The sequence below is a fragment of the Mytilus edulis genome, chromosome 2 (assembly GCF_963676685.1).
Source record: "Mytilus edulis chromosome 2, xbMytEdul2.2, whole genome shotgun sequence".
NCBI lineage: Eukaryota > Metazoa > Mollusca > Bivalvia > Mytilida > Mytilidae > Mytilus > Mytilus edulis.
This window is the reverse complement of record NC_092345.1, coordinates 35,478,913-35,499,442: the sequence shown is the minus strand read 5'-3', so window position 1 is coordinate 35,499,442 and position 20,530 is coordinate 35,478,913. Positions and strand designations below refer to the sequence as shown.

The following is a 20,530-nucleotide window of genomic DNA, read 5'->3' as shown; positions in this document are numbered from 1 at the left end:
GTAATCATAAGGCAGCTATGGCGTTCAATAGATATCTCTTTTAAAGTTATTTGATTTGAAGAACTATAATTTATACAATTGATATTGATATAAATTCTAAAATGTAATAATTTACTTTCAAGGGGTCTAACTTTTTTTTTTTTTTTTTTTTTTTATATCAATGAACGTTTTTCATTGAGTTACATAACAAATCATCTCAAAACAAATAATTCAATTTACTTTGTTTATAATCGTAATTAGATAAAAAAAAAAATACTTCCCTCTCATTGCGTAGTTTAAAGCATTTTCGTAAACTGTCTCCTTATTACTAATCTATCTATTCCATTTCAATCAACAATTGTTTAATATACCTTTTTCAGGTAAATGGTCTAGTTTTATGTTAACTATTTCTATAACATCCCGATGCATCCGTACACAATTTTTACCGGTGGTTTTAGTTGTACCAACAACTGCCAATTTGAAAAACTGAAAACAAAGAAGAAAAAATTATTTTATATCTTCATTTATCATTGTTTATGTTTAACTTCTATTTCACATTCAAGCATTACTATTTTATCTTGATTTAATATCTAACTTTGCTACATTATTGGTTGTATGCTGATTCGATACTATGTCATATACTAACGGCAACGATTTAGGTTTTATTGTTCAATATAAAAAAGAAGCGGTAATTTGATTGTCAATGAGACAATTCTTCACAAGAGACCATATGGCACGGAAATAAACAACTATAGGTCTCCGTTAGGCCTTCACCAATTGACAAAGCCCATACCGTATAGTCAGCTTTAAAAGATATAAAAACAGTGCAACATCAGAACAAACCATGAAAATCAGATGGATACAAATAGAAATTATCTATAACAAACTTAAACAGGTGTACCTTTATTGTTGGGAATATAATGAGGGTCAATTGAAAACAAAATGTTACGACAGAAGAGATGATTTCATCTTCTCAATTGTGATCTATTTATTTCTATGCAGCAGCATTCCATCAGCGCCTGCATACGATAATATGTCTCCCAATTGATATGATATTCCCGGGCTTGTATTTCCTATCCTGATTTCCTTGATAGAGGGTTGTTGCTCACAAGGAAGCTGTTAAAGCAAGTTCCAAAAGTTCCAAATTGTGCAGTTGAAATCATCTCTTCGTAAATTTTACGGACGCCATCACGGGTAGGTTAACTGATATGAAATATCCGGTTCACAGATGCAATCGGATATGTTCCAATTGTCGTAACTACAATTTCGTTCCCTTTTAACAAATGTGACCTACCGAATCATACTTTTTACCGTGCTTGTAATAACATGACCAACAAGACGGGTGCCACATGTGTATCATAATTTGCTTACCCTTACAAAGCACCTGAGATCACCCCAGGTTATGGTGGGGTTCGTGTTGCCTTCTCTTTATTCTGCTATGCTTTGTTTTGTGTATTATTGTTTGTCTGTATGTCTTTTTCTTTTGTAGCCATGGCTTTGTCAGTTTATGTTTGATCTATGAGTTTGAATGTCCCTCTGGCATCTTTCGACCCTCTTTTACCCACATAACAAACAAATAGTAATGAAATCAAAACATTTTAAGTAAATTTCTTAAGCACACCATAGTTTGTTTTATGAAATCGGTCATACTAAAATAATAAGATTTTATTTTGGACGTGATCAGCACTGTTTTTTGTTCACTCAAAAGCTGAATATATTATTGCTGTAGTTTTTTCCAATACACATGGCATACCGAGTACAATGGGGTGAAACTTGTTTTTAGGTTGACTTAATAACAGCTACAAACGTAATCATTTCGAACCAATTTTAATCTGATATGGGACGAGCGTGCTAGCAGACGTTTGAACATTTTGGACTGAAAACACAATGCTCATAACTATTGTAGGACATACCAAACTATATAAAGGAGAGGAAAACGATGCCAAAGGGATAACTCAGAAATACAAATTGCAAAAATGAAGGTATTAATTTTCATTTAGTATGTCTAAAAGGCAATGTTTAGCAATTACCTCATGTGGAATCTTAATAGTAGTCATATAGAACGCTCGAGGGTTGGTTTTATTCATTCTTTGTAATGAATAATGTGATATTTCATCACCATATACATTCAATAGCCAAACATGATTTAAGTCTATGCTGTTGTCGTTAATTTCGATCGCTAAGGTTACATTTTCATCTGAAAGAGACACAGAAAAACAAAAATGAATATGATCGTAAACTTTACAAGAGAATATAAGACTATTTGAGAAATTAAACATCTTAATTATTGCATTGGAATCGTGTTTATGATATTTAAATATTTCTTGAAAGTGCATTGAGATTGTCAGCAAAAAGTTCGAAACCCTTGAGTAGGATCAATGGGCATTTAAAGGTAGAAAGAGATAATACCTTATTTGTAACAACTTTTTCCTTCAATGTGTGAATTTATTGCCTTACAATACTAACGCGTCTCCAGGAAACTCAATTTGCGACCATCAAATCACCAATTGATGTTGCTGAAGCTTAAAATACAATACAGTTATCTCCTAAATCATATGCATATATTATCAGAAAAAGAACGAACATAGAAAAAGTCTTACCTGGAATTGGTCTTCCATGAATTTGATAGTAGGAAAAACTTGATGCATCATATGCCATAAGCTTTGCGGTAAAATCAACTGTGCTTTGAGCTGTAACCTTTACATCCCATTCATTCATATCATTCTTACGTAACGACCAACTGCCAGTTGAAGGATGCTGTTGAAAAAACTAGTATATTACTCATTGATATGAAAAAAATATAGCGATTTCAGGGTGAAAAATTTTTAAGGAGCAAAATGTTTGAAATTAAAACAGAGACAGAAAAGCGCACAAAAAAGAAGAGGGAAAACTCTCTGAGAGAAGCTTATAAAGAAGGCATTGTCAATTTTGTTAGGTTCAATCTATAAACTGTTCAGAATATAGATCATTAAAAACATATTTATAAGAAAAAAATATGTTTATAAAAACTACACTTGACCAGCAGTTGAGGAACAGCCCATCGACCAACTAGTAGTTATACAAACGTGGTATACCAATTATAAGTCATGTGTTTAAATTATTCGTTGTAAATAATAATACCTTTTGATGCGCTTTTCTGAATTGACCTTCATTAGAAATGCAAAGAAAATACGTTGATGGCCAAAATTTGCATTCGAGACAAATAGGTATTTTCTACGAACGTAGGACTACAAGTTTATGGACTAAACGTTATTATACCCAAAGCGTTAGCGTTATAAGTCAATAGAGATAATTTACAGAACACAACCACTAACATGTTAACATAGGAAAACTCTTTTCAGAGATACTCACATCCACAACAATACTAATATAGGTTGTACCAATGTTGTACATGTGAATTGTCTTGTTGTCAATAGGTTGTGTATTCCCTAGGATTTCAAAAAGTAAAGTTAGCTAAAAATGTTTTCTAATCATCATGATATGCACTGTTAATAAGGTCTTTATAATAAATCCTTTGGATGATAGATGTGTATTGATTGATATTTCAGATTTAGTTACTTAATTTTTATTAGTTGTTGCTTTGAACTAGATGTCAATAACTGCTTGCATTTGAAGATCACTATTTTGTTTTTTTTTGTGTGTGAGGGATATATGCATTCCCTGTTATGTCCGGTTTTTGTTCCTGTTTTTCTCCCATGCATTGATCTAATGAGATCAGAACTTTTGAAATGATTATTATAGTTTGTTATAATATTTACATGTTACAAGGTCAGAGAGAGGGTTTGAGGCCAGCAAACAGATTGTGTTCGTCACATTCAGTATGTGCCTAAGCAGTAACATGCAATTCAGTGATTGTCGTTTATTGCAGTTTATTATTATTTTGTTTTCTTTAATTTAATTGAATCTAGATCAGGCAGTTATTTTTCTCGTTTTTTTAAATTTACACAGGGCCTTTGGTAGCTTGATCTGCGGTATGAGTTTTACTCATGGTTGACCGTTCGTTTACCTATAGTTGGTTATTTCTACGTTATTTTAGAGTTGTCTCAATTGCCACCATGTCACATTTTCTTATCTTTATATTGGAATGTGTGTTCTCTTTGAAAACATAAACAAATAAACACTACTACAAGTAAAACAATGGAGTAAATGTATACAAATAAATAACTTAGATTTACTAATTTCATGAATAAATTCCATTTTTAATCGCCTATTATTTTTTTAATAAACACAGGTCGTATGGATATCAATGGTAATTGATGATGACTTACCGAATGAATTTAAAAGGTTGAAATGCGGAACATCGTTTTTGCTGTGTATTTTAAGTGTAAATTGAGATATACTGTCATCAATATCAATATTTATTAGCTTTGGTGTTGATGGTCCTCCTGGAAATATATTCTTGAGGATTAAAACTTCAGACTTTGATAGTGATGCCTACAAAGAAAAATTCAAAAATGTAAACACATCTTTGACTCTTTTCGATGTAAAGATGACGCGATGATGCCTACTTGAGCTTTAGAATAAAATGATTTCTAAAGTACTTCATCAATATGTAAAATGTTAACTCTTTACCAAGATTATTATAAAGTCAATTCAATTATGTCATTCAATAAAGTTGATGGAACTGCGATGCTGACACGGTATTTTTAATTTGTCAATAATGCAAAGTCTTTAAAATAAAAGCCTATTTTTTCCGCTTATTATGAAAGAAAGGAAAAATACTAGAAGCACATTCAAACTCCAGACAACGATTAGAAAAAGAAAAAAAGACCAACAGACAAGCATCTATACACACAGCACAACAAACAAAACTAAAGACTGAACAACACGATTCCCAACACTAACTGTTAGTGATCTCAAGTGCTCTTGAAGAATAAGCAGAAGTTGTTTAAATGAAAAAGGAATTAAATTCAACTACAACCAAGGTAATCCTTAACACATGTTTATCGCGTAGTCATAATTTACCTTAAACATATTCGCTACATAAGGAATTTGATCCTTGGTAGTCTGTAACAAATGACCACCGGATACTGAGGCTAAATGACGATACACGTCTATTAGATCCCAGGAGGTTGCACTGCGATGGCGATAGTGTCCTGTAATTGAAAATCAAATATGTTTTTGGAATAGAAAATAATTTAACCTATTCTATGTATATACTCCTAAGATGCAAGAATATGTCAAATAACGTTAAAGTATATATTATTTAATAGTTGAATATTTTGTATACCTTTCTTAAATAAATGAATATATGATATCATTATGTGTGTTTCTTTTTTAACAGAACTATGAACATTAATTTATCGTTATATATTATTTTTTGTTTTTGCATTTCACCTCTTAAGTGTAATATATGTTGCATGTACGATACATGTAGCTAACTGAAAAGTCATGAATAAAGCGATTTCAGCTCTTTTGTCTGCACATTACAAATACAAACCACAAGCGAACATAACAAATACGTTTCTGCGCCTACTACTTGTTGTACTTGCCTATTGCTGGCTTCGAGTTCTCACTATACTTCAAACCGTTGTGAAATGTTGTTGAACATGTACCCGTGACAGTAAAGAATATTTGGAGTTGGGTTTCTGCTATAAGACTATCGATCGTTTCTTGTTTATAAGAATCTTTTGGCGTAGAATCAGTGAATACGTATATAATGGATCCAGGAGAAGATGCATTAGCAGCTGAAAACAACAAAATATGTTCCGAATAATATACTTAAGACTTGATTGAAAATATGTACTTCAATTTGGTAAAGCATCAGTTCTTCCGAATGAACAAGGATCCAAGTTATTTAAGTATTCATTAATTTTATAGACAATAACCCGCTAGATTGGTGTATAGGTTTACGAAACTGTTTAGCATATTTATTTTTGAAAACTTCTTTTGTGTTTTACCTCATTTTTACTCTTTTGGCCAGCTTTTTCATTGATTTTTATTCATGTAACCCGATTAATTAATTACTTGTTTTATGTTTGCAGTTTTTCCTGCCAAGTAACGTGATATTTAATTTGGTGTGCCTAAGGTTCGGTGTGTTCTATGGTTGTTATGGTCCTGTGTTTTTCAGAGTCGTTCCTTGTATGTCAAAACTTGATAGACTTTATTGTGGTGATAAGGTTTGTTTAAGAGGACAATGTTATCGTACTATTGAACAGTAGGCATATACTAAAAACCCATCTAAATTGCATTTAATTGATAAATTCAACAACACTTACCGTTATGTTGATGATACTTTTATTTACGTTAAATATTTAAGAATGTTCTAAACATACTGCCGACATTCACTTAAAGGAACTTACTTTGAATAAATCGAATTTAAACGGTAATAACTATCTTTTCCTATATCTAGATATTTAAGTTTCACACGGGACTCTCTAAACCAAAATTAACGACAAAAGAGAGATGTTTTGTATATTATTTTTAAATTTTCCTTTTTGAAAGGTGATGTTCCTTTGGCTCCATCTTACTGTGTTTATATTTCACAATTCGTTCACTATGCTCGTGTCTGTTGTGACATTTTTTATTTTAACAAACGTAACCTATGTATTATTGGTAAATTATTTAGCCAGGGGTTTCGTTACCACAAACTTAAAACCTTTACTAAATTCTTCAATTGATAAAAAGATTTGTTTTTTTAAGTTTGGTTGTACCTTATTTCAAACGGGATAGAACATCCTTATTGTTGTTAACCGTGTCCTTAATTTGGAAACGATCCTGATAAACTTATCGATTCTTTAAATAATTAGATCATTGAATATTGTTTTGTTAGTATAAATAAATCAAAAGCAAACTAAATAATATTAGTATATACACATACACATTCATGGTTCTACAATCTGTCGATACCTCTACATTGACATTGCACAAGGTCATGCTTTTATTTGACTGTTTATAACGTCTTACACTAAATCCATGGGATGCTGGATGTGAACTGATTGACAATTAAGTCTTAGAGGTATGATATATTTTATATTAGTTGTAAGTGGCTTTAAACTAGCTGTCAGTAACTGCGAGTACTCTCAGATCTGTACTTAGTGTATTTTTGTCGTTAGGTTGTTAGGACATACACGTACACGTCCACGTCCACTCTGTATAGTATTTCTATTTGCATCCAACTGATGAGTTTCGACTGATTTTCATAGTTCGTTCTTATATTGTACTGTTACACCACTGTCCCAGTTAAAGAGAGGGGTGGGATCCCGCTAACATGTTTAACACCGCCACATTCTTTATGTATATGCATGTCCCAAGTCAAGGACCTGTAATTCAGTGGTTGTCGTTTGATTATGTGTAGCATAGTTGTTTTTCGTTAACTTTTTGTACATTAATTAGACCGTTAGTTTTCTCGTTTGAATTGTTTTACATTAGTCATTTAGAGGCCCTTGTAGCTTATTATGCGGTATGGGATTTGCTTAATGTCGTACGTTGACCTATAATTGTTAATTTATGTGTCATTTTGGTTTCTTGTGTATAGATGTCTCCTTGGCAATTATACCTCATCTTTTTTTTAAAATATTGTTTCTATTAACGAAACATGCATGCAACATAACTCTATCATTTTTTGTACATTTCAATGATATTCAGAATTGTATGAAATTCAAAGAAATATTGTTTTCTCTTACCTGACTCAATAGCAGATAACGAAAATTCAGGACAATCATAATCACTTCTGTCCTGGACCTTTAACCCATTAATCCAGTTTGTAATATCTGCTGAGTTTGTAGTCTTTCGTACATTTATTGATGTCACTGTTAAAAAACTTTGAATCATTACAATAGGCATACCGCAAACAAAAATACTTTTTCATATACTTGAGTACATTTTTCCTAGTATTTTGTTTTTATATAAATATCTTTTTTTGTAATAAGATGGTCACCTCAACAAGTAAAGCAAGTGTTTCTGGAGAAAGTCTTATTACGTAAGTCGACGACTTACAATCTTTTTTTATAGAAAGCATCAAAACCAAAAACGGATTAAACAGAACAGATTTATTCGATGAATGTCAACCTCGGTATTTATGTTCTACGTAAATCGGTATTCAGGGATTCTACTTGGTTGCGTTGCATTTGGTCTGGTGTATTCGTAAATTATGTTAAAATGATCGGAAAATAACGACACTTTTTACCGAACTTAACACAACTGTCTCTTATTAAACAGGCATTATCTGTCAAATATGAGGATAATATGCACTCGATTTTTCTAGGTATGTTTAATTTCCTATCTTAGATTAAAAAAAAATAACGTTTAGCCTGTATTTAAATGATTTTTTGAGAGCAGAATCAGTCAAAGAAAGGTATTCCCGATGGCTACTCTTTCGCTTTTTAATGTTGAATATTTTTTTAATATTTTTATTATAAATAATTGAACATGATTAGCTCGTGCGTAGCCCATGTAAGTGTTAAGTTAACATACAAACGGATTAAATAAGTTGAATCATTAACTTGCAAGTCTATTATAAATTATTGATGGGTTTTGTTAGCTTATTTTAACAAGATTAGATTAAACTGGTAGCTAATAGCGACATTTTATTTCACAATTGCGCTTTTATAAATGTTGACAAAAACACGAAAAATATATTTTTATGTCTGTCACGTTCGTAGCTTATGTCACTTTAAGCTTTTCAAAGGTTAAAATGTAATGCATTACTAATATATTTAATGGATTTAGCAAAGCGAAGATTTTTTTCATTCTCATATTTGTTCTAATTTTTTCATGTTATTTTAAATCAATTGTTAATAATGTCAGATGTCAGAAAAGTAACTTACCTGGATCACTAAAGGTAACAAGTATGTAATTAGATGGTGCATTTGAAACTGTATTGGCAGCCTGTATAATAATATTTGACTGTTGTATGATCGTCGGTAAATCAGAAACCATTGATCCACTCGTGTCGATTACAAAAACTAAGGAGTAATCAGAGTCTAATTGTAGCAGTCTCATGAAATTTTCTGTAGTAGTCAAATGTCGTATCCCATTTGCTACAAAAAAAGCACAAACATGTTAAGAATGAATACATATTTGTATAAGTCACGGAATATGACAGTCGTTATTCATTCGTTTGATGTGTTAAGACTTTTGATTTAGCCATTGGATTAGGAACTTCCGTTTTGAATTATCCTTGGAGATCGGTATTATTGTGATTTTACTTTATGTAAAATATCATCATGTGAAAAATAGTTTAACGCTGATAAATATCTATTTTATGACACAGACACATATTGCCTCATCTTCGCTAGCCAAGGGTTACGATCCACTCCCCTCCTTTCCATCCTTGGCAGATTAAGCAAACACTTGTGATAACAATGTTGCGCATCTATCGGTTGTTTAGAGTCACGTACAGTCCGACTACATTATTCTTGACCAGTGGTAGCACTTAAACTCTCTTCAGTGTGAAGGTGAAAACACGGTAGCGTCTAGAGTCTACAAACTTGGTGAAGCAGGAAACGAAAATATACGTTGACATTCCAACATTTGTGCAAGAAACAGGAACTTCTATTAGTTGACTAAAAACATTTAAATTGTCACTAAATAACTTCGAATGTTTTAGGGTGTTAAAACTTGTTGCACAATCTGCAAATGAAAATTGTTTATCATCATTTTCTACATTTACACGTGATCATGTTATAGGTGCTTTTTGATTGGTTGAAACCAGTTAAGACTGCAATCAATGAAAATCATTACCTTGTATCTCCAAAATTCGGACTCAATCCGACAAGGGTGGAGAGGAAGGGAGCGAATCGTAACCCTTGGCTACCGAAGATGATATTGCCTCAAATACAGAAACTTAATTCAGCGTGAATCATCAATTTTTCATTAGTTTTAAATAATGATTTTAAAAAGATCGCACTATGTGTACTGGAACCACACAGCAGAAGTATTAACCGTAAGTGATTAAGTCCAACTTACTGTTGTCATTAAAGAAGTACACAGTATGGTCTATAGCCGTTTCCGCTGCTTGTGTATGCTTATAAAAATGCGGAGACCTCTCACTTATTCTTGAGTCTTTATTTATTCCACCCGTCGCTGCAGATGTGGTGTTGTCAGTTGGTCCTCCGTCGCTACATTTGCCCTTTGAATTAGTGTTTGGGTCTTCTTTTAAAAGAAATTACATTTAGTTCACCAAAAAGTAAACACCACCTATATTTATTGTATCAGTTATTTTTCATTTAAAAAATGAATTATTCCTCGAAAAAGAGAAAACATTTATTTTTTGCTAGCATAAACCATAAACAAACCATACACTAAAGTTTTGTCACTTATCAAGGTTCTATGCATTTAAGGAGTTTAATAAATTACAGTTTAATGTCAATTATACATATTAGCGTTAACAGTATTCCATTGGAGCAAACCGTAGTGAGTACTTAACTAAATGCCTATGAAACATTTCTCGTACAACAAATACGCACAGAACTTTTTAGAACATATATCGAACTTTTGAGTAACATAATTACAAATTTTGAATAATATAGTCAACTAATAAATTTTCTCAAAAATAGTCATGATTTTACATGATTTCTCCAAAGATTAACAATTTTTGAATTGTTTGGCTGCAAATGTACTTACTGAATGGCTTTTTAATGTCTTGTCCTGATTTATATCCGCTTGTCAAAAACTGCTTTTTCGGCAAGATTATATTGAAAACACAAACGCTTCCACTAAAAAGGGAAATAAAATTGAGCATGTTCATTTAATTTAGTTGTGATAAATTCTATTTTTCAAATGTATGAAGTATATAAATAAACTCATCATAGATACCAGGACTAAATTTAGTATATACGCCAGACGCGCGTTTCGTCTACAAAAGACTCATCAGTGACGCTCGAATCCAAAAAAGTTAAAAAGATCAAATAAAGTACGACGTTGAAGAGCATTGAGGACCAAAATTCCTAAAAGTTTTGCCAAATTTTGTAAACAGTAAATTTATAAATATAACCATATCAATGACAATTCATGTCAGCACAAAACGTGCTGACTACTGGATTTGTGATACCCTCAGGGAAATAAATCTCCACCAGTATGTCAGTGTTTGTCGATATATCGATTTCATTTGTAATGTTTTCAACAATAATTTCGTCAGTAATTAGCAGTAGACTAAAAGACAAAGAAATATTTAGTTAAATGATGATTATACCACTATTTGGACACTTTATATTTGAAAAATCAAAAGTTAATGATACAGCTACATGAAATTCTTTACAAGAATTTTATTAGTTTTTTTTTCAGATTATTGTGTTTATTAATTGTCTTACGCCTTCGTTGTAGGGCTTCAATATTTCAAGTTTAATGTTAAACTCAAATGCCAAACTTTAAACATTCAATTAGCATCATTTTGAGATCATTCAGAATATTTAGATTTAAACCAAAACTTTAAAGGTAAAAATACATTATGGAACAAAGGGTCCAAAAAGTGTTTAAGAGGATATTGACCATACCTAATGTTTCTTATGAACTGTGAAGAAAATGGACATTTTAAATCAAATATTTCAATAATTTCATGTTATTTTGTTCCATCATAGGGACATAAAACTGACATTTATGCACATACAAGTATATTAAAGTGGCAAGATTATATCAGTTTATTAATTTATTGGTAAATAATAACATTGCATGCATGCTTCATTGTTATATAAATGTAATTTTTTGATTGACTAACAGCAATCTCGCGTCCTTCTGTAATGAACATTCATAACACAATAAAATGCAACATTCACGTTGATATGAGCTTTCACAATAAAGTTCACATGTAAATTAAAGGAAAACTTGATAGAAATCGTGTTTTCATGATCATAGCTAAAAAATGTAATTATAAGTATTGAATACTTCTTTTTGTAATTTTATAGGGTTGTATTAGCGATGACCTTGCGCACATTTTAAGAATGAAGCGATTCCGCGCTTCATACAAAATATATTTGAATTAACGCTGTTACACCCCAATTAATTTACAAAAAGAAGCATTCAATTCTTATCTAAATTACATGTATGTTTCATTAGAATCCATGATATTGATTAACCGAGTGCAAAAATCGCAAGGCACTCCAATATTATATTTTATTTCCGTTTAATTACATTTTTTTGTTTACTGTTTAACAGCAATCTCGCGTTATTCTGAAATCATCCTTCATTTCCAAATGAACCGTTACATTAATAATGACACTAACAGCCACATTAAAATGAACAGGTCAATAAAGGCAGAAGAACATGATAGAAATCGTGTTTTCATGATGCTATCACTAAATGTAATTATAAGTATCGAATACTTCCTTTAGTATTCTGTATGGTTACGAAAGCGTTGAAAGTGCGTAACTTTAAGAATGAAGCGCTTTACATCCCCAATAAATTAACGAAATGAAGCTTTCAATTCTGAAAATTTACCACTACATAAATAATTGCACATGTTTATTGTGGCAATGTTCAAACAATGCATTAAAAAAAAAAAGGTAAAGTTAACTTACATTTTGTACTTATATGTGTAGCATAAAAAGCTATAATTTTATAAGAACTGAATGTGTCCACTTCAAAATAAAATTAACAAACTGAAAAGAATACAAATGTTTTTCTATAATCACATTACCTTGAAAATTGCATTTAAAATTTGATAAATTCAAAGAATTGTACATTATTCTGTTTTATTTCTGGTAAAACATGTGCAGTTTTGAATTCTTGCTTTCAGACACAATAGAACAAACAATTTTTCTTCAAAGGCTGAAATTTTTCTAATTGAAAACAGAATTGTTACAGTCAGAATAATGAATACATACGAACAACTTTTACAAGTGTCGTCGTTGGGACCTGCAGTTGGTAATAATTTTACTCCTGTCATACCTGAAGATATTAAGTTTTTTTTTCAAATATCATATTAACATTTATTAGCAGGAAAAAATACATGTAATATATAAGTGTTAATTGAAAATTGACTCCGTTTATAACTCCAGCACGACATTTGTGATGGGAATGTAATTGAAGTACTACGTTTATTATTTTGAACTATTATTGATTATTGACATGTCAATAAATATATATTAATTGTTCCCAATGTCTTTTCGGATTTGACTTATTAAACAATACGCTCTGTCCATTTTAAACATTGTAGGTTCTTGTATGATCAGTAAAATAACAGAAGTCCGTCCCATGATCCAGTGCCCTTACATCACTCTCTCTTCTTTAAAAGAAAAAATCAAATTCAGTGATGACATTTAACAGCCCGCTTTGGATTATTACTCGACAATTACGTGTATCTACATCTTGTTGTCCATCAACCCTCCCCCGTTTTTAATGAATATTTTTAAACTACAAATGTCATTTCCTTGCAAGAATGACAAACAGAGGATAGATTAGGATAATAAAAAGAATAGAATACTCACCAACAGCAGTATACTTGTTTGCACCGTTGTCTTCGATCCAGTTGGTATTAGAATAAAACATTTGTAAAAGATGTAAACATTGGCCAATAAGTTGTCGTGATAATTCATAATCAGGATTTGGCTTATTTAATTCCAATAGTAGTTGTGTGCGTATACCTTGGAGCTTTAAGTTACCTACAAATAAACAAAAAAGTACAACAATCGCACTACAAAATTTACAATAAACTAGAGTGAAACAAAAGAATGCAATTGGTAAGGATATTTAAAAATAATTAGGGTGAATTAAGCCAAATTAATAATAAAACAAACACTGGACCGGTTCACCTAAAATGAACAACCAAACTAACAGGTAGCGATCCTCCAATAAAACATCTATTTCAATTGTTCATCTGTTTCTATATTTTATGCGACTAGAAGGCTTAATGTGTCTTGAATGATAGCAAGTTGACCTTGTGTTGACGTTTATATTCGTTCACAAAGTTTAGTGTCGTGCGACATTCATGCTTGGAAAATTTTGTGTTTGGGTCTTGTTTTCATATGTGTGTTTGTACCACGTCTCCTTTTATTGATGATTTATCGCAGCTGCTGATATTTTCAAATTAGTTGTAGTAAGCAACCTTACTGCATGTGATGAAATTGTCGAAATTACGCGTAATTTTTACTAGTAATTTTGTAACAGTTGCTAATGAGTTAACCCTGAGAATAAAACAATTTATAGATCAATTATGTCCTAAGAATGAGAAAACTATTACTTTGTTCTATCTGTTCGCCGTTGAAATGCCAGGCTGCTTCATTGTAATGATCCTGGTCAACTTTATTATTGTATCTAACAATGTTGTCAATAGCATCCTGTAGGCGCCTCGGTGAACTTGAACCTGAATTAGAACAAACATTTAAAAATGACTAGTGTACAGACAAAATAAACACCGGTGCAAACACACAGAGCCGTCTGCTTGTTCTTCCGTTCTTCCGTCCATCCCATTTTGAGGGTATAAAGTTATTTCAGATAACTCTTCCTGCACTTCCTTTTCACTTAAGTTTTTTTCGCAAGATATTTTGTGGAAACAGCTTTCACTTGTTAAACAAAGAACTTGTTTTGTCATTGTAACGGTTATCTATTTGTTCGATTAAGAACAAAAATGACAATTTAGGATACTAAATTTGAAGCCTTATTTTTTAATTGACAGCTTGAGGATTTCCTCTGTAGACAAGCAAGGAATGACATGCCCATATTTGTGGAGTAGTCATATCGCTTGTAAGGAACAGCAATTTAATGAATTTTGCCACCATATGCAACACATCTACCTTAAAGATTGTGTCTGCATCGAAGTAAACAAAAAAGACTTCAAGGCGGATGTCAAATTTAAACACGAGCAAAGATGGGAATTACCTATTAAAAAGCAAAATCTCACAAAATAGGAATCTCCGAGGTTGAAGTCAAAAAGGAAAGTCCCTTATCAAAGGTCAAATCAAAACCTAAAACACATTCAATGAATGGATAACAACTGTCATATTCCTGAATTGGTACAGCCATTTTCTTCTGTAGAAAACATTGGAATAAACCTAGTTTTGAAGCTAGCTAAACCTTTCATTTGTATGAAATTCCACTATATTGACAACGATGTGTGAACAAAACAAACAGACATAATAGGTAAAATATCAAAAATCATTCTATTGATTTCTGATGTATGGGTAGATACTCGTCTTTGGTTTTAATGATAAAGACGCATAGGGCACATAATTTCTGTACTTGAAAAAAATATATATAGCATCAGGGAATATGTTCCTTTTTGAACAACATAATATGTTTTTAATTATTCAATTTACTTGCTTTGTCTTTTTTCATTATATATGAATTCATATTTTTCTTCTTTCTATTTTTACATTTTACAACTTTTATGTCTTTTTTCTCTATTTCATGTTATAGACACAGTACTTTATATTATATTATACAACATCGTTGGTGTATTATGATAACAATTTGAATTCTACAGACATCTCAAGGATATTTTGACATTCACACAAAGTAAGCAGCTGTATGAGTCATTTCTTTTTTTATGCATTTAACAAAGTACATAATTTAGTTTTTTATAAAGTAGAAATACCACTTGAAAATGAGTAATGATTATATAAAATGTTTCTCATACAACTGTCAAGGTCTCAAATCAAAAATGAAGCGAAAAGATGTTTTTAATTATCTTAAATAAAAACACTGTAATATATATTGCTTACAAGATACACATTTTTTCAGAAAATGATGATATATCAATAAAAATTCAATGGGGCGGAGAGTGATTTTTTAATTCATTTGCTACAAATAAAAGATGGTGTGTTTTGTTCAAGCAAGCACAGAGAAGTAATGTCTGTACACCTTTTAGTAATTTCAGAAAAGACGATAATTTTAACTAACTGTCTTTTTACCTGAGGTGTGTTCTACGACAAGAAAAACCTTAAAATATGCATTATCTGACTTATATGCCGTCAAAAAAATATTAATTTTATAAAGATTTGTAAAATTTAGAATCCTATTTTACCGACCACACTAAAGTGGGATATTCCTTTATAATGCGTTCAGGTTTTATTCCGCCCTGCGGCTCATTTAGAATGTGAAATAAAACTCACTAAATAATTTAGATATAAACCTTTTAAAAATTATTATCCATACGCAATAAACATATTACTTTAACTGCATGAAGTAAGACACAAATGTATTGTTACCATCCGATAACGGTGTATGACAAATACAAGACACATTGTAAGTACTTTATTGTACCACTTAGCTTATGGAAAAGGGGGAGGGTGTATGTTTTTTTCTATTTGTTATGTTATTTCTTTCGCGGAAAAGTGGTTATTTTTTTAACAATTTTACTTGAATCGAATGAAAAATTCAGAAAGATTGTCTTTTGAATAGCAATACATTTTATTAAAAGATAATCAGGATATAATTATATACCCTCCGCATCCGACCCTTTCGTAAGGTTACGGTAATGTTATTCAATAGAATATAAGATTATCAAATTAGTTGACCATTTGATAGAGTATTAAAAGGTAAGCATAAATTTAAAAAAGTTAAGAACTGACACGAAGACGAATATAAATACATGTAGGTCACAGTATGATTTCCTATTCAGTGTGTATCGTTCTGAACATGCATGAAATATTTGCCACTGGACACTAAGCAAGCAACCTAACATCTATCAATCTATTCAATTTGACTCAATAAGATTTTCAAAATCTTACACACAAATATGTTAAATCTGGATTTATTTTATGAAGGTCTACATTAAAATTCATCTGACATATATGATAATGTTTCTTTATTGTAGCGATAAATTATCAAAACTTCACGTTGTCTCTAAAATTAAAATGCGGGATTACAATGACGGTTTCTTTTACACCTATCATCGATTGAACTTTAAAAAAATCGGTAACAAAAAACTATTAGACGGATAAAGTTTTGAAGTAAATCATAGATTGTATGTTTATCAAGGAAAATAATGACCTCACACAGGTCATTATTTTATGCCTTGGGGCATATATCATTGAAACATGGTATCGTCGGGGTTGATTCTGAAAAAGAATGACCTGTCGTTCTGAAAGAAAATAACTCCATATAGGTATATAAAATTTGAAAACTGCCGTGTTGGTTGCTCCAATTAAATTGTGCAAAAAAACGAAAAAAGAAGAAATAGGTACTGAACATGGAAAATCGAAATCATAAAGAACGATTCAATAAAAGTCGCGAAGAAAGGGGTATATACTAGATACAAATGGAATTAAAGACCTATAGAAACTGGGAAATTTCACAACTAAATCTATGAAAACAAAAGACTCTTACAACTCCGTTTGATATGTTTAATAGTGAACCCCTAATTCGATATGAACAAATGACTATTTCAACATTAGTTATGTTTAACAGAGATCTCTTACAAACTGGTTTATTTTAACAGAAATTGTGTTATGGCTACCAATGAGACAACTCTCCACCAAAAACCAAATATCATTGACGTTTACAACACATGAACAAATGATAAAAAACAGTTTAAAAAGGCTAAACTCATTCGATCGATACGAAACAGGAAAAACAAGTAACAAAAATAAAACAAAGATCGAACGTGGCAGGGTATTTATACATCCCGCAACAGAAAAGATACTATGTACAAATCTGATAGTACTCACAGTTACTAAAAACTAGTTCAATTGAAAGCCAAACAAAAAAAATCACGTATTAACACTACGAATAAAGTCCTGCTAAAAAAACACACAGGGTCGAAAAATGCCGGTACAGGTGCCGGTATATACCTGAGATGTAAATACATTTATCATTTATTTAAAAGTAAAAATTGATTATATTGTGAGGTTACATTTGTTTTTTAGGAAAAAGGATTGGAAAATATTTGCGACATTTATTCATCGTTTTTATTGTGTATTGAATTTCATATTTCAAGCACCAATTAAAATCATATATTGTAAAATACGAGATTTGGGTGGAGAGTTGTCTATTGGCACTCATATCTCATCTTCTTATATCGACTTAGTTCGATAAAAGGTTGAATAATTATACAATTTGAGAATATGCATTTTCGAAACTTTTTATTTAATTGTCATATACACTTCGAAGTGTAAGATAATTGTCTATAATCTTGAAATATTTGTTCGAAAATGTAATCCATCATAACCAAAAACATCAAAAATAAAGCATACAGGAAATAAATATTACTAGTAACCATCAAACATATTTTCGAATTTACAAACAACAAATATTGGAACACTAGATAAAATTAACATACCTCAAAGTTCCAAAAGTCAAATCGAGACATTTGATTCATCATAGGACAAGTACATTTTGAGCTATTGTTGACCCAATAGCGTAGTTATATAATGATTTGAGACTTATTTTTTGCAATCATATATTTCTAATTTATACCTTTATACAAATCATTATAATGTAGATCTTTAACTATCTAATTAACAAATGATGTATCGTTTTTGATAATGAAAAAAAAAATGTTTTAAACTGCAACTATGAGAGGCGAATGTTGTTTTGACTTGCCATTACCTAATAAGATTTTATTGAATCTTATTGGTTAGAAAGAGATGGATTTTTTACAATAGTGAAAACAATACGTTAGAATTGGTCCATCTGGTAATGAATCAAGTGTGACTCATCTCTCTGGTCCAGAGAACTAGTCCGATAGCATAGACTATGTTTTACCTGCGTAAACCTTATCGTATAGCTTCTTAGCAGTGATGTCTTGGATTCCCGTCAGAGAACCGGAACTAGGTGTTGATCCTCCTGGAGTAAGTGGGGTTTCTTCATAAAAGGCTGCTACGGCTTTCAGAATTCCAATTTCTGTTATTTCTGCGTGTGTAAAGTCATCTCTTCCAACATATAATCCGTATGGGTTAGAAAAAAAGGCTTCTGTATATGTAGAAGTCCAAATAAACAACAAAATATGAGGAATGGTGCGCATTTTCATTGTATACATGCAATGTTCCCAGGTTCGTGTCGCAAGAAGTTATGATTACAGATAAAATTTTAAAAATTAGCCACGCGTTTTTATTTTTGATTATGTGAAAATAAACGTTTAGCTTTGCTTTGTATACAGTACCAGAAGTTATATAGTATGGTAGAATATTATACGTCACATGTAGATATAGGAATCTCGAGTGTTTTTGATAAATTCACTCAATTTATTTAACATTTAAATGGTTTTTCCGTGTTGACTTTTAACGGTACTTTATCGTCAGTTTTTTTAAGTCCAGAACAAACTAAATGATACTGCAAGTGCAATACATTTTACACATAATGAAGCTGTTTGTGTACTTAACTATCAGTTATTTCATTTCCATTTTGTAATAAATTGTATAATATAAGACTGTTTATCTTTGTAAGAGAAACTAAATGAGTTCTTTTAAGCATATGCATATCAAATAAATAGTTAAGTGAGGATTGGTAACTTGTGAAACGTTAATGGAATTCATGCAAACAGATATAATTTATCACAATATGATCAATTTTTTTTCAATGAACAATTTTGAAATTATGTTTGATACTCTCTTCTGTACTCATGACATGTGTCTCTGGAATGATACGGATTTTCTGAAGTCGCACGTGTCTCGGGCATGATACGGTTTTTTGTACTTACAACATGTTTCTCTAAATTGATACTTTTATCTGTACTTACAACATGTGTATCTGGAATGATACTGTTTTCTCTACTCTCAACATGTGTCTCTGGAATGATACTGTTTTCTGTACTCAAAACATGTGTCTCTGGAATGATACCGTTTTTTTTTGTACTCACAATATGTGTCTCTGGAAGGATACTGTTTTCTGTACTTACAACATGTGTCTCTGGAATGATCCTGTCACAATATGTGTCTCTGGAAGGATACTGTTTTCTGTACTTACAACATGTGTCTCTGGAATGATACTGTTTTCTGAACTCACAATATGTGTCTCTGGAATGATACTGTTATCTGTACTCATAACATGTGTCTCTGGTTTGATACTGTTTTCTGTACTCACACCATGTATCACTGGAATGATACTGTGTTCTGTACTCACAACATGTGTCTCTGGAATGATACTGTTGTTTGTACTCAAAATATGTTTCTCCGGAATGATACTGTTTTCTGTACTCAAAACATGTGTCTCTGGAATGATACTGTTGTTTGTACTCAAAACATGTGTCTCTGGAATAATACTATTTTCTTTACTCACAACATGGAATAACTTTATTATGTTCGCGTGAAATAAAGTTATAAAACTAAAAAAAAAATATCTAAAACAATTTAGATTGAAATAACCGTAAAGACCAAATTCAGAAACAAACATTAGTTCCCATATTGTGAACATTATGTGAAATATCTGAATTGGGCTTTTATTGAACATTCCTGTTTGTACCTTTTATAAGTCCACCGATTAAAAGGGGGATATATGTTGAAATGTTAAAAGTATTTTGGCCCTTCCACGTGTGCATGTCCTCAGTCGATAATGTTCTCTGTACTTTTGGTTATTTGAAGAAATTGATATTGGTGTCATTTCGTTAAAATTTCCTGTTTATTTATTCTATTAGGACCTAGAGATAAAGGCACCTCTAACTGTCATTTGGTTTGGCTACAGTGGTAGTTTACTGTCTTATTGATTCAACCCCACATCATCAATTCATTATGATATTTAA

General features: G+C 31.3%; 1 protein-coding gene across 1 annotated transcript; it reads right to left on the bottom strand.

Annotated features, from left to right (window-relative positions):
* Positions 1-189: 189 nt before the first annotated feature.
* On the bottom strand, positions 190-18,966 carry LOC139512080 (von Willebrand factor A domain-containing protein 7-like). The gene is made up of 15 exons (XM_071299456.1): positions 18,559-18,966; positions 14,096-14,218; positions 13,344-13,517; positions 12,741-12,804; positions 10,546-10,637; positions 9,889-10,074; positions 8,748-8,960; positions 7,605-7,730; positions 5,472-5,666; positions 4,945-5,075; positions 4,248-4,413; positions 3,331-3,407; positions 2,580-2,736; positions 2,010-2,176; positions 190-465 (listed from the first exon to the last, which is right to left on the bottom strand). Exons 1-15 carry the CDS (start codon positions 18,830-18,832, stop codon positions 331-333), a joined length of 2,280 nt encoding a protein of 759 aa, XP_071155557.1. The 5' UTR covers positions 18,833-18,966; the 3' UTR covers positions 190-330.
* Between the last annotated feature and the right edge of the window lie 1,564 nt (positions 18,967-20,530).